Raw genomic sequence first — 14,212 nt, 5'->3', positions numbered from 1 at the left:
TAAAAACTTTAATAATGATTACATTAAAACAAATAATAGTAATAATAGCACTGAACACAACAAATACAAATAGAGGCTGAAGGTCACCTTGCACTACCATGCATAGCCACGATTCTCCTCTCTAATGGTTAAACAGGAACATCATTATTATATATCCGAGTCCATCTTATATCAGCTATAGCGGTCACCCACACGCCATACAACATGCGCTTGAAATTAAATAAGGCACTGGGACGGGATACCCGGCTACTGCTCATAGAAATCCCATACCAAGAACATCTGCCTTGCTGTGATCTATTCAATACAACTACACCTCCCAGAATGCAACGCAGCCACGACAGGAAATGTTCTGCATCGTTTTCTGGTGGGCGGGCAAGTGAGTGTTTTACGTCAGCAATCATATGAGGTGGGCTGCCATGGTGCCAACCAATCACCGCGGCGGGTGGGTTGTAAACGTATAATTGATGGCCAAGAAACCAATAGGTGCGCGTCTATGTCGGCCGGTTAACCAATCACAATGCACCGTGGGCGGGGTCGAGGAGAGAAGCGATAGAATCTCCGGAAGCGAGAAGAGGAAGTGCTTAAATCGCGCCCGCAGCAGCGCCGAGCCCTCCCGGCGTATTCGTCATGTTTTTATGACTTAAATGGGGAAATAATACGTGTCAAATCAGTGTCGCCGCCACCGCCGGGCTTATAGAGATGGGTTAAGTGTGAGCCGAGTTTTAAACCGAGTGAAACGGATCCAGACAGCCCCGTCTCCCGACGCTGCTCCCGCTGGTGACGCTGAGAGGAAACTACATCGCCAGCGACAGCTTTCACATCATGGTGCTGCTCGTTTGGAGGTAAGACTGGTGCCGGAGGACCCCCTGCTCTCTGTCGATGTCCACACATCCGCTCAACCCCACGCCTGCACCGGCCCCGGCGACTGTCATCCAGCGGGAGTCTGACCCGCTCACCGCCGCAAACGTGCTTTAGACCGCGCTGTTGCTTTGCAAAGTTGTGCACGTTGACAATGGGGCACTTCCTGACGCTACCAATAACAGATGGGGACATTTAAGTAACATTAACTATATAATAATTACCCCTGCATAGAATCCACTTAATGTGAATGTAGAAAAGGTGCTGTACTGTACATCCAATGTCACCGTTTATATCCAAACTACACGCCATCCAGGGAGACGCACAAATTGTGTGTTTAAAGTGATTTTAAAAGAATTAGTATCTTGTTGAGCCCTGTTGTTGACAAGCGTGAATTGCACTTAATGTGGGCTGAACGTGATGTTGATTGTGTGAAGTTAAACGCCTGTTCTGTTGTGTATAGGACTGGCTGGTGCGGGGCTTGTCATTAGGAAAGTTCTAATTGGTTATTTGTAAAGTTCTAATTGGTTATTATTGGCAAAGTTCTAATTGGTTAACTGATAAGAACACTACACAAGAACAGAGAATCACTGTGCCACAGGGCTTCGCATTATTAGCTCAGATGTACAGGTGCAAATTACCCAGGCGACACTGTATCTTCAAGGAAAAGCACAAAGGAGACAATGGCACGAATGAAAAGTTATATTGTTCAGAGCTGGAGATGAAATCCCTCTCTGCCAGGAGAACATTGTGTTGCTTCCACCTGACAAGAGGAACCCAGGAGTAAATGGATACAGGTCACTGTCGGGGGTGCTGGATACATCCTCGTCTTGTTGGCACCCACCCCCTGTGCGTTTGTTAATTATACTTCAATTCTGCCACAAAACCAACCAATCAAGCGGTTCATCCAGTGGTGGGGTCAGTGTCCATTTCCATGGTGTGTTGTCCCGTATGTCTTGTTCTGACTGGATCGTTGTGCTTGCTGGTAGGAAATGTTTACTTTAATTGGAGCCTTGCTTAGATGTATACAAATGTGGCATTTTAAAGCTCAGCATGGCTTTTCCCCGGCTGGCAAAGGTCTGGCCTGCCTCGCCCGAGCTTACTGTAAGCACGGCAGAAAGAGTTGTAGTTTGTAGCAGGAGGCAGCAGGTCTCGTGTTTCAGCATGGCTGTGTCACAAGTGTCCCGCATCAATACACGCATTGTCTCGGCCAAAGTGGCGGTAACTTATACAAAAAGGGCAGCTGATTCACACGGGTTTCTCTGGTGCCAGAAAGCTACCTGCCGACTAAAGAGATGTCCGCGTTATTTTGAGGGTTGGGCGACCGCATTAAGTTCTGCCTAACAAGTACAAAGTTAAAGTTGGCCAGACTCCCAATGAAAAATTCCAATTATATCTGATGATATGGTGAACTATGTACCGGCATCGCTCATTCTAGCACTCGCATGGACCAGATTGACCTCTTGTGACCCGAGGAGAGAAACCCTGCCTGGTAGATGATGTGACGACCTCGCAGTAATCTATTCTGTAAAGTCACTGCTGTACAGAAGCAGTTTCTCAGTTTCTCAAGCTTTACCTAGGGATGGTGAAGACAGAGTGTGCAACACCCATCTCCCATTGCGTCACAGCTTGTTCCTGTCCTGGGTCTTGCCAGGGGCAGAGCTCATGTGTGATTTGGCTGGGTTAGGCTGAAAGGCGACGGCAGACCCTATTACATTTCATTGCCACGTATGTCTGTCCATGAAAACGTACATCAAGCATGGGACACCGTATGCAGCCCCTATTGTTGGCCTATAGGCAAGAATCTGCAAAATTGTTTAACTGGATCCAGCTTTAATGGGAATCGTTGCTTACAAAGACCCCTTCCCATGCATGAAAAAAGTTGTGTGTTTTTGGCAACCAGGGAAGTTCTTTTTGTCCAATTCTAATCCCATCTCTGTCCGCTCCACCCAAATCCACTTCTGTTGTGGTATTTTTCTGTTCCAAGCCCGACTCAAGAGCTGAAATGTAAAGCAGTGGGAATCTGCCTCTTGCGTGTCTACAACGAGGGAATTCCCTGTGTTCATTTTTTCTCGTTCTTCTTCGAAACCCCACAGTGAGTCGTTTTATTTCCCTTCATACATGTGTTCACGGTTCCTCTTGGCCCAGAGCCAGGGATCGCTCGACTCTGTGGCCACGCATGAGTGCTGCGCTGTGGGGTTTCTGTCGAGAAGCTGTAATGACTGCTCTCGTGAAGCTTGTTTCGGTTTAGCAATCCCCCTGTCCGGTACACTTCTCCATTAACGTCATTGTTAAACCTCTGTGGGAAGAGGAACACAAATGGAAACGGTTATCTTGAATTATTAGGGTTGACATCTCAGAAAACTGCTTCATTCATAAACGTCAATACCCTCTGGGAACAGATAACCATAACATGCAACCAACAGAAGCCAGATCTATCACAGTAATTGAATAACTGCTACAAGTGCAGTATCTTTCACATTTATGCACACTGTTTAGCACTCCCACAGCTATGCTATAACTCTCAGCGTTCAATGTGAGCGCCTGTGTCATAGTTCGCAAACTTGTCAAATTTGCAGATGATACTAAATAGATGTATCTGCTGAGCTAATTTGGCAGCACAGGCTATTCAAAGGGACTTGGATAATATTCAGTTGTGGGCCGACACCTGGCAGATGAAATTCAATGTGGACAAGTGCAAGGTATTACATGCAGGTAATAAAAATGTCCACTATAATTACACTATGGGAGGAATAGAACTGGATGAAGTAACGCATGAGAAAGACCTAGGAGTTTATGTGGACTCCTCACTTTCTCCATCCAAACAGTGTGTGAAGCAATAAAAAAGGCAAACACAATGCTAGGGTATATTGTCAAAAGTGTAGAATTGAGAACAAGGGCAGTGATGTTCAGACTGTACAATGCACTAGTTAGAGCTCATCTGGATACTGTGGACAGTTCTGGGCTCCACACTTCAAGAAAGATATCGCTGCTCTAGAGGCAGTTCAGAGGAGAGCAACCAGACTTATTCCAGGTCTGAAGGGAATGTCCTACTGAGAGACTGAGACACAATCTGAACAAACTCCCCAGCGATGTGGTTGAAGAAACAATTTGGGAACATTCAAAAACAGACTGGATAGGATCCTTGGATCACTTAGTTATTAATGGACACCAAACGAGCACGATGGGGCGAATGGCCTCCTCTCGTCTGTAAACTTATGTTCCTATCCTCTCCCCAGGTGGCTCTAGCGATGAGAGGTCCCCGGTCAGAGAGCAGCCAGGAGAGGAGCACCCCCCCTAGCGAGCCGCTGAGGCCATGAACTCGGTGTCCCCGAGCGCAGCGCAGTACCGGGGCGGGGCCCAGCAGGAGGAGCTGGGGCCCCCGGCTGCCAGAAGACCGCCCCGCGACCACCGGAACCACTTCCTCCACGAGGGCGTGCGTGCGGGCGAGCCGTACGAGGTGGACCGGTTCAAAGCCAAGCTGATATCCGCCTGGAACAACGTCAAATACGGTCAGTGGTGTCACCGTGGCTCTTAATCCCTGTATACAAAACATGTGAGCGGTTGACTGCCTGGGTGTGGGCTGCCGGTGTTGTATAAGTGTGTGAGCCGGTTGTGTTGGGTGTTCATGTTGCCCATTGTTTCCCAGGGTGGTCGGTGAAAACCAAAACCAGCTTCAACAAGACGTCCCCCCTGATCCTGCTGGGCCGGACCTACCTGCTCAATCACGAAGGTGGGTCCGCGGTCTCTCTCTCTCTCGCTGTCTAGTTGTTTGTTGCTGTCCAAATATAGATGGTGAACTCCACGGCCCCGTAAAAAATATTTCACAAACCGCCGTTATCTTGCCTAACCTGCCACCTTGTTTCGCCTCATTTATTAGTCTGGCAAAGAAAAAACATCATGGCGGCCGCAAGCTGTCAGTCACGAGGGGCGGGGCAGCCCGGGAGGTTCTAGAATGTCTCTGAAGTTCCGTTGTGCGGTGCTGAGATCTGTCTGTGCGTGTTAGTCTGCATCTCTTTAAGGTGCTTTATTGGCATGCCGTATATAATGGGTTGCTAAAGCATTGAAATTGAGATATAAACGATTAATAATAATAATGTCGGGGGGTGTAAATATATTACAAAGTATATATATATATAGTCCATGTAATTACTGTAAGATATCATAAACTGACCAGCAGAACACCAAAATGCTGGTGGAGATCCTCTCTCAAGACAGAGCTCACTGGAGCCCCCCTCTGTCTGTGACACGCAACTACACACCTGTCCATCTCCCTCTCTCCCTCGTGTGCAGACGCGGTGGACCGTTTCCGGCGGGACTTCGTGTCGCGGCTGTGGCTGACGTACCGGCGCGAGTTCCAGCAGCTGGATGGCTCGGCCTGGACCACCGACTGCGGCTGGGGCTGCATGCTGCGCAGCGGACAGATGCTGCTGGCCCAGGGCCTGCTGGCTCACTTCCTGCCCCCAGGTCAGCCCCCGCCAGCCCCTCAGCCTCACTCTCGCACACCTCCTGACACCCGTGCGGGAAGAGCCGCGGGGCTGATCCAGGCCAGATGATGCGATTGGGAGATTGGAATCCCCAAACCCCTCTCGAGCTCAACAGGGTTTTATTTCTGGTGCCAGATTCCCAAGTGTGTGTGTGTGTGTGTGACGTGGGTGCACGGCGCTGTGTAACAGGCTGTGTGTTTCAGAGTGGACCTGGCCGGATGCGCTGCAGTTGGCAGACGTGGACATGGAGGTGCTGAAGCCGCACTCGCCGTCGCATGGGACCGGACCTTCCCTCGGCGCGCCCGTCCGAATGCCATCCCTCCCTCCCCGGGGCCGCAGCACGGGGGGCGAGGGGCCAGCCCGGGGGCTGCGGCGCACAGAGTCCAGCCGGGACCGCCAGGCTGAGGCCACGCACCGCCGACTGGTGTCCTGGTTTGGGGATCACCCCCACGCCCCCTTCGGGGTGCACCAGCTGGTGGAGCTGGGCAAGAGCTCGGGGAAGAGGGCCGGGGACTGGTACGGGCCATCCATCGTGGCTCACATCATCCGGTAAGAGACTGGTGCCAGCCCCACCTCGTCCTGCTGCTATACCGAGATCTGAGAAGTCTCTCCTGACAGCGGTGTTTGTCTCCACAGGAAAGCCGTGGCGAACTCCTCCGAGACCCGCGGCCTGGTGGTGTATGTGGCTCAGGACTGTACAGGTGAGTGGCTTGTGGTATCGCCTCCGGTGTGGCGGGCAGCCATGCCTGTGGGCGGCCGTGTGAGTGACCCGTGTGTGTCCCGTGTCCGCAGTGTACAAGGGTGACGTGCTGCGGCTGTGCGAGCCCGGCGGGTCCGAAGGCCCGGCGCTGCCCGGCGCGGAGTGGAAGTCCGTCGTCATCCTGGTCCCGGTGCGACTCGGCGGGGAGAGCCTCAACCCCGTCTACACCGAGTGCGTCAAGGTACTGTGCCTGCCGTGCACACGCTATACACGCACACGGACACGCACCCACCGCCTCACGCCGCTCCTCCCTCTCGCCGCAGGACATCCTCAGGCTCGACTGCTGCATCGGCATTATCGGCGGCAAACCCAAACACTCGCTCTACTTCATCGGCTTCCAAGGTGAGAGCTGGGCGGCGGGCCGTGGCTGTGTGGGTGGTGGAGGGTTAACGTGAATGTGGCAGTCTTCCCTCTTTGACGCTTGCTTCTCTCTAACCCTAACCCCCCCCGGCGCCACAGACGAGCAGCTGCTCTACTTGGACCCGCACTACTGTCAGTCCGTGGTGGACGTCACTAAAGACCAATTTCCACTGGAGGTGAGAAGAGGGAGAGGGAGAGGCAGAGAGAGGCGCAGAGAGAAGGAGAGGGAGAGAGATGGAGACGCACACAAAATTGCAGGGTGTTGGAATGCTTTTAATGCTTTACTGTGACAGAATGCAGACCTTTGATTGACCTGTATTGTATTGCGTTTCCCTCTCCCTCCCTCCCAGTCGTTTCACTGTAACTCTCCGCGAAAGATGAGCTTCAGCCGCATGGACCCCAGCTGCACCATCGGCTTCTACGCCAAGAGCAAGAAGGACTTCGAGTCGCTGTGTTCGGCCGTCACCGCAGTGAGTTGCGGGTCGCCTCGGCCCGGCGGGGGGTCCTCTGGGGCTTGGCTGTGATGCCGCAAAGGGGTGGGGGAGGCGAGAGTGTGGCCATGCATTCTGAGAATTCTCTGTGCGTTCCATCTCTTTAATTGCTTAATTGGTCTCCCTCCTGGCTGTGGGGGGTTAATGGAACCTGGGGGACAGTGCCTGAATAATGCAGAATTAAACAATGGCGGGCTGGTTGTTTATTCTCTTGGGCTGATTGGGGGTGTGGGGGAGTTACCCTTGAGTGACGTATGGGGACACGAGAGCCACTGTGATTCGCCGGTATTGACTCGGTCTGTGTCCGTCCGTCCCCCTCCCCCCCGTCACAGGTGCTGTCGTCCTCATCCTCCAAGGAGAAGTACCCCATCTTCACCTTCGCTGAGGGCCGGGGGCAGGACTACGGGCTGGACGAGTGGAGCGCCACCCCCCCAGAGCACAGCCCCCACATCCTGCCCCCGGCCCAGCTGCCGCGCAACAAGAGGAGCAGCACGGACGACTTCGTCTTCCTGTGACGGCGCCCCCCCCCATGCCTCACTACAACAGAACACTGGAGCCCCTAGAGTCCCCCCACCCTCCGGCACTGCACTCCCTCAGGCTGTCGGCTCTATTACAGGAGCAGGCACTTTTGGCTCTTCTTGTCTGCCCCACTACAGATCTTAATTGCTTAATTGGCCTTTGCTCCTGGAGACGAATGGAATAAAGGATTTGTAGCCAAGACTTGATATTGAATAGAATGCAATGGAAGAGTCGCTCTTGCCCGTCTCTGCCCTATTATTATTATTAATAATAATAATAATAATAATAATATTATTATTATTAATGTTAACTTATGTTCCGATGTCATGGGTCAGACCCCCCGCTGCCACCCTGTCCCCTGACGGTTGCCCATAGTTGCTCAGTCCGGGTGAAAGCCTCGAGCAGAGAAGATGGATTTGATTTATTTTTTGCCAGGACAGTCCATTACTCGGGGTGGGGGGGTTGGGATTAGATTAGAGCCAAGACACCAAAGCTGCTCTTGACGAAATAGAGTATGTCAGAGTGGGAGAATTTTTATCCATTGAGTTTGAACCTAGGAGGTCAGTTTTATTTATTTATTTATTATTATTATTATTATTATTATTGATTTTATTAGTTTCACTTCACTAGGTGCTTCCACTGCTTTTAACACTAATTAACATCGCTTTTGTGAGATGCCCCGCCCCTCCGCTGCCAGTCTGGGCTGAGGATGAAGCTAGAGAATTCATCTCACAGACTGCACCCTCTCCCCCTGCTGCACAGTATGGCAAACTCATCCTGTGTGTGGAGCACCTCTGGGATCAGCTGGCTTCGCGAAGATCGGAGCGGAGAGATAGACTTCTCCGGCTACTCCGAGACGGCACTTCCAGGAATCAGCCATGTCCCGCAAACCATGTCCTTTTATCTTTTTATAAAACCTCTCGAGGGTCCAACGCAGCCCTGAGTTACACTGAGAGCTGCATGTCTGTGGGTTTATTTCCTTCTTTATCATTAAGTTATGCTTTGGCTTATTTAACTGACCTTTGCACTCTAATTTGTTCCCAGAACTAAGCGGGGGCACTGGGGTCCAGCACTGTAAACCCCCCATTACCTTTGCTGGATCTGGTCGTAGCTGAGAGACAATGTTGAATCAGTGGTTCTTCGCCATTGTTCTGGGGACCCACTGCCCTTCACGGTTTTGGTTCTAGCCTAGCTCTTAATTGCTTAATTGGAACAACATGATTGGGTCCCTTAATTGGTGAATATGACCTTGAATGCGGCTGTTGTGTAATCGTTTACACTGCACGCGAGATTCCTGATGGTTTAAGATTGAATGGCTGTGCCGGTTCTTTGTCTAGTTAAAGGTTCAGATAAAAAAATATTTCAAGGCCGGGCTGGAATGTGAAGCGGCAGGGGATGGGGGTCCCCAGGAGCAGGGTGGGGGTCCCGCTGTGTTGAATAAAGAGACCACACAGCACACTTGTTCATTCGTCCTGCAGAAGCTCTTGAGCGTCGCTTCGGCAGGGTTTATTTTTTTATTATTCATATTTATTGTGGGGTTTCATCATGGGCAACATTACACCAGCAAATGATCGCACTGCAGCTAATTCCTCCGCACTACCTGACCTCCGAGGTCTCGGTTGCTCCGAAAATGACCGCGCCACCCAGATAAAAGAGGGGGGAGAACACTCCTTTCTTTCTCTCACCGCTCTGCACTGTAGCGACGAGAGAGGGAGTCTGTTTATTTCCTCAATCTGCTCACTGCTCTTCAGCTTTAAGGGCTAATGTACTCTCTAGCAAACCACAATCTTTATCGGAAAGCTTTTACATGAGGAAGGAGCTCCCTAACTCGTGTCTTCACCACTGCATTCGGTTTCCCTTTCCCTCTTGATCGCCAAATCAGGTCCTCAGCCTCTCTTTGGTCGGGGTGGGCGTGTCATTTCACACCTCCGAGCCCAGACCTTAAGTGCGACGTCAACATGACCCCTCGTGCGCGGGTTACAGGGCATACAGGGCAGTACAGGACCCTGCGCCCGACCCAAGGCCTGGGGGACGCATCCGATCTGTGCAATAAAAAACGCAAACACTCGGAGGAAGAAACGGGTCAATTCAAGCTGTAGATTTTTGCTGCTTTTTCCTTTTTATTGTTTGCACTGTCTATCCTGTTGTCTGTGAGCTTTGTGGTTATCCGCCATCACCGTTTTTTGCCAAATTGGGGGGGTTTCGGAGACGGGAAGGCAGGGGCTCCGTTTCATGAGGACAGAACTGTCACTCGGCAGTTCCAGACCCGGGCCTCGGGGAATCGCTCTCCTGCACGCGAGATGCTTCTTGAATCTCTGGGCTGGGCTGGTGTTCGCTGGGTGTATAGTTTGCTGCCGAGGGGCACAGTGTGATGCTAATTGGCTTCCCCTCATCGACTTCCTGTCCGGTTTGCCGAAAGTCCCATAATGGAAATGGATTTTCACCTAATCTGGCCGATGATGATAATCCCAGCAGCACTTAACGACAATCTGAGAGAGCGCACACAACGGGATGTGAGAGAAGCGAGAGTCGAAGGGACGCTTCCCGTCCACCCGTCTGTCCCATCCCTCCGAGCGGCGGATCGACTGTGTAAACTTGCCTGGGTTTTTAAGAGACATATAATTTATGAATATGTGATGTTAAATCGAACGCTGTATAGAAAGTCCGAAACACTTTTTTTCTCAATCTGAAGTTGTCGACTAGTTTTCCTTCTGCAATCGGTTGTATTTTATGAAGAACGGGGAAGAAAAAAATACACAATTTCTCAAAGCAGACTAATTGTCCCTGCTGTATCTTTACAGGAAGTGTTTGTACAAAATGCTCAATAACAATAAATTAGTTTAAAAAATGTCTGTGCTCTTTGTCAGTCCTTGTGTGTGTTTGTACAACTGCAGTAACAGCAGATTTTACTCTCGGACCATGTGGGGGGGTTAGGCAGGCTAGATTGGTTGGTTCTGGGGCGTTTGGTCTTCCAGTCAGCATTTGATCCATAGGCCACACACTGCAATACTTGAGAGTGAAGCAATGTCTGGGAAATCGATGTTCTGTGCTCATCTGGCGCAGGATGGTTCAACCGGCCGGCACCAACCTCAGATCCCGGCCGTACTGCTGGAAGTACAGGTAGGAGTGGTACTGCAGCTCGGGCAGCACCAGCCGCAGACACGAGCCCTGCTCCTGCGCACTCAGGTTGCCCCGCAGGTCGTAGCCCAGGATGGTGGCGGAGTTGGGCTGCCAGGGCCGCAGCAGGTCCTCCAGCTCCCCAGGGGGGACGCCCTCTCTTTGCAGACAGCGCCGCCGCGTCCGCCTTGCCAGCGCCCTCAGCTCCCGTACGCCCTCCGCCAGCCGCCGCAGCCCGTAGCGCCGCGCCTTCTCCCAGAAGAGCCGCGAGAAGTGCTCGTAGAGGAGCACATCCAGGGCATTCCAGGACCGGACCCGGGCGCGCAGCTCCTCGTCGGGCTGGGCTCGGTCGGGCCCGGGCCGGGCGTTGAGCTCCACATACACCAGGTCCTGGTAGTCCAGCTGCAGCAGCTCCTTGAGGAGCACCAGCGACTCATCGAAGTGCTTGGCGATCATTACCAGGTGGAACGCCTCTGCCAGCTTTGCCAGCTCCCCCGCCCAGCTGGCGTTCCACTCGCGGGGGCCGAGACCCAGGTCGAAGGTCATGGGGTTCCGGGCCAGGCCGTTGCTCGGGTCTGCGGGGTCGTAGTAGGACTCGGGCGACGCCAGGAAGGCTGCGAGGAGCTGCCGCTGGTCGGGACCGCCGGGGGAATCGCTCGCCCGGTTCTGCACCAGCGTGAAGGCTGGCACCATGGAGGCGTAGTAGCTGAAGACAGACTCGAAGGTGCTGACCGGGTCTCGCAGGATGGTGAGGTAGATGCTGTCGGCGGGCATCATGCGCCGCAGCTGGGGCAGGTCCAGCCGCATGTGGCTGCACAGGATGTCGAACTGCGAGGCGCCCGGCGGCAGCTCGTCCACGAACTCCTCCCGGAACCTGGCGGACAGGGGGACGACTTGTCAATGGGTGGGAACGAGGCAGGAATAGTGTTTTAGGGAATGACAGATTGGGATAGTAATGTATCCCCGCAAACCGCTTTGCATCACGCACACAAGACATTCATGTGTGTGATGCGGCCTGAGCTCGGGTGCCCATTGGTGCCATACCTCTGTGGGTAGCCGAACTGGTAGGTGAAGTAGGGGAAGGCGAAAGTGAGGCCCTCCTTCTCTGCCAGGCGGAACAACAGGTTCTGCACCGTGCTGCCCCCGGTCTTGTGCGTCTTCAGGAAGACGATGTGGTGGTGACGTCGGCGGCTCTGCCGGGGAGGGCGGGAGGGGAGGGGGTCCCAAGTGAAGCCCAGCCCGGACTGCCCCTCTCCCTCTCTGTGGAGCCCCCCAGGTGACATGTCCTGGGCTCTGCTGGGGGTGGCACTGTGAGGATTCCCCACCGGTGTCATGCTTCTATCCCTGGACCACAAAAGGGTGAGAAACAGGCATAAGGTTAAGGTCGTGGTTAAGCTCCATCTTTGTGGAGGAAAAAGTAAATTCTTCTTTTTGCACACTTTCTCTGGCCTGTTGCAACACATCACTGCACTACATGGAAGTGCAGAGAGGCGTCACGATCTGAACAAACTCCCCAGCGATGTGGTAGAAGCTGAAAATTTGGGAACATTCAAAAACAGACTGGATAGGATCCCTGGATCACTCAGTTATTAATGGACACCAAACAAGCACGATGGGGCAAATGGCCTCCTCTCGATTGGACACTTTCTTATGTTCTCTATTGTCTTAAGTGTGCCGGTTATTATTTCTGCATAATCTCACTGCTCAAATGAGCTTTACTACAATTGCGGAGATGGACGGTCCTCTACTTCAGCTAGGCAGCATGGGGCCTGGTTTGGCCAGGTTTGGCAGGTTTTGGCAACTACACAAACTCTAGCTTGCCAATGGCCTGGGAAGGATCGGGATCCGTGACCATTCCTGTGCAGTTAGAGATCTGTGATCAAAAACGACATGTTGTTCCCGGCATCTGCGCCACCCTGCTGCGTGTCATCGGGGGCTTCGGCCGTAGTGTGGAGGGGAAGTGTGCAGCTAGCAATTACTTTAATTAATAGGCTTTGAGGGGGGGACAGGAGAAAAACAACACAATCCTGACTAAAACACAATAATGCAATAAATTCCATGTGCACAAGATGAGCGACACCCGTTTTCCAGCTGTAGAACGTATAAAAAAAGGAAACAAAACCATAGCCTGTCACGAGCACATCTATTTCTGAGGAGCAGGGGAAGGTGGAGAGAGAGAGAGATGAGTGGATGGAGGGAGCACGGCCTACCTCATATACTGGAGCGACTGTCCTGCCAACAGCAGCAGCACTGCGGTGAGGGCGAGCGCGACCAGCAGCCCGGCGAGGAGAAACCACCACAGTTTGGCCGAGACGCAACCTGGGCTCATGTCTGCTGCCCTGGCCACACGGCACCTACACGCTCTGGCAGAGAATGAGGTCTACCCTGTGTGGCGGCAGCAGGAGGAGGCGGAGGGGCGGGATCCTGGTCTTATGAGATCACCCCAGGAGACCTCGCCTCACCTCTGTAAGCAGGCTCAAGCAGATTTGGGCTGCTGTGGTCAGCGAGGGGCAACATCTCGGCCGTGTCTCTGACGGAGCGTGTGTCTGAACATCGTGTCTGAAACTTTGCTGTTGCCGTGCTGTGTATTGATTGACCTGGAGGAATGCTGATCATTGTGCTGATCATTGTGTTGATCTCTTTAGATGTATCGCAAGGAGAGATCCAACTTTGGATTGCATGTGAAAAAGAAAGAACATAAAAATCCCCTTTATTTTTGTATTGTCTGATAGCAGGTTAGAAGACGACACGCTGACACAGAGATGCTGACAAACATACATACAGACCTACGCACGGACCAGTGCTGTACAGTTACAATAAGCAGGTATATGGGCCAAAGCTAAGGCTGCAGCACTAATTGTCCCCTCCCACACCTCTCTCTCCCTGGTGACACGTTTAGCCCCCTGGGGTGTTTCTTGCTCTCGTACGATCTTCTCTGGCCCTGAATGACAGCCTGGGCCATTTTTTCTTCCCACACTTGTGGCTGTCCTGTGCCAACACTTTCCCTTTTCCGTATTTACATATTAAGTGGGTTATGATGTATAAATGGCTTAGTTGGTCTTGGGGGCGAGTTCTACTGTATGGTCTGTTCAGCTAGGGTAGAAGTACTCTCACCAGTTCGGTTTTGTACTACAATAATAGAGGGTAGTGCAGCGCTGTAGTGTTATATAATGCAGTGTTGTATAATACAGTTTAGTGTAGTGTACAGCGTGCCACTGTTACATACATACTGCTCTACATATACATCTACTTACATGCAACAGTGGACACTAACATATATACAGTACCGGTTTACTGTCACATACTATCACAAATGCATTCTCTTATGCAAACTTTAAAATTCAATTCTGATTAATAGGCCTATTATTAATAATAATGCAATAGCTACAATAATAGCACTTTTGTGTTAACATGGACTTGTTTTCCCAACTTAATACATTTTATTTACAAAGTAGGACGTGCATTGCATACAACAGTGCTACACCATACTCTATTGCTAATGCCAATCATTTCAAACAATCGCTCTCAGTTGGGACGCATCTATATGATTTAGCAGTCGCTTTTTGAACCAGTAAAAAGGATGCGAGCGACTACAGCGCGTCTGTAATGAGGCTGCGCTT

At 51.9% G+C, this 14,212-nt stretch overlaps 2 protein-coding genes across 2 annotated transcripts; one reads left to right on the top strand and one right to left on the bottom strand.

Annotated features, from left to right (window-relative positions):
• The first annotated feature begins 564 nt into the window (after window positions 1-564).
• On the top strand, window positions 565-10,327 carry LOC136752529 (cysteine protease atg4da). The gene is made up of 11 exons (XM_066707932.1): window positions 565-842; window positions 4,098-4,370; window positions 4,508-4,591; window positions 5,152-5,325; window positions 5,549-5,894; window positions 5,982-6,046; window positions 6,138-6,286; window positions 6,369-6,447; window positions 6,565-6,641; window positions 6,816-6,935; window positions 7,289-10,327. The coding sequence occupies exons 2-11, from the start codon at window positions 4,175-4,177 to the stop codon at window positions 7,469-7,471; spliced, it is 1,473 nt and encodes a 490-aa protein (XP_066564029.1). The 5' UTR covers window positions 565-842; window positions 4,098-4,174; the 3' UTR covers window positions 7,472-10,327.
• Window positions 9,393-13,795, bottom strand: LOC136752530 (galactose-3-O-sulfotransferase 3). Its single transcript, XM_066707933.1, has 3 exons — window positions 12,803-13,795; window positions 11,637-11,936; window positions 9,393-11,466 (listed from the first exon to the last, which is right to left on the bottom strand). Exons 1-3 carry the CDS (start codon window positions 12,919-12,921, stop codon window positions 10,545-10,547), a joined length of 1,341 nt encoding a protein of 446 aa, XP_066564030.1. The 5' UTR covers window positions 12,922-13,795; the 3' UTR covers window positions 9,393-10,544.
• Between the last annotated feature and the right edge of the window lie 417 nt (window positions 13,796-14,212).

Source organism: Amia ocellicauda, chromosome 7 (assembly GCF_036373705.1).
Source record: "Amia ocellicauda isolate fAmiCal2 chromosome 7, fAmiCal2.hap1, whole genome shotgun sequence".
In the NCBI taxonomy this organism is placed as follows: domain Eukaryota; kingdom Metazoa; phylum Chordata; class Actinopteri; order Amiiformes; family Amiidae; genus Amia; species Amia ocellicauda.
Note: the sequence above shows the minus strand (reverse complement) of the source record. Positions and strands in the feature narration are given on the sequence as shown.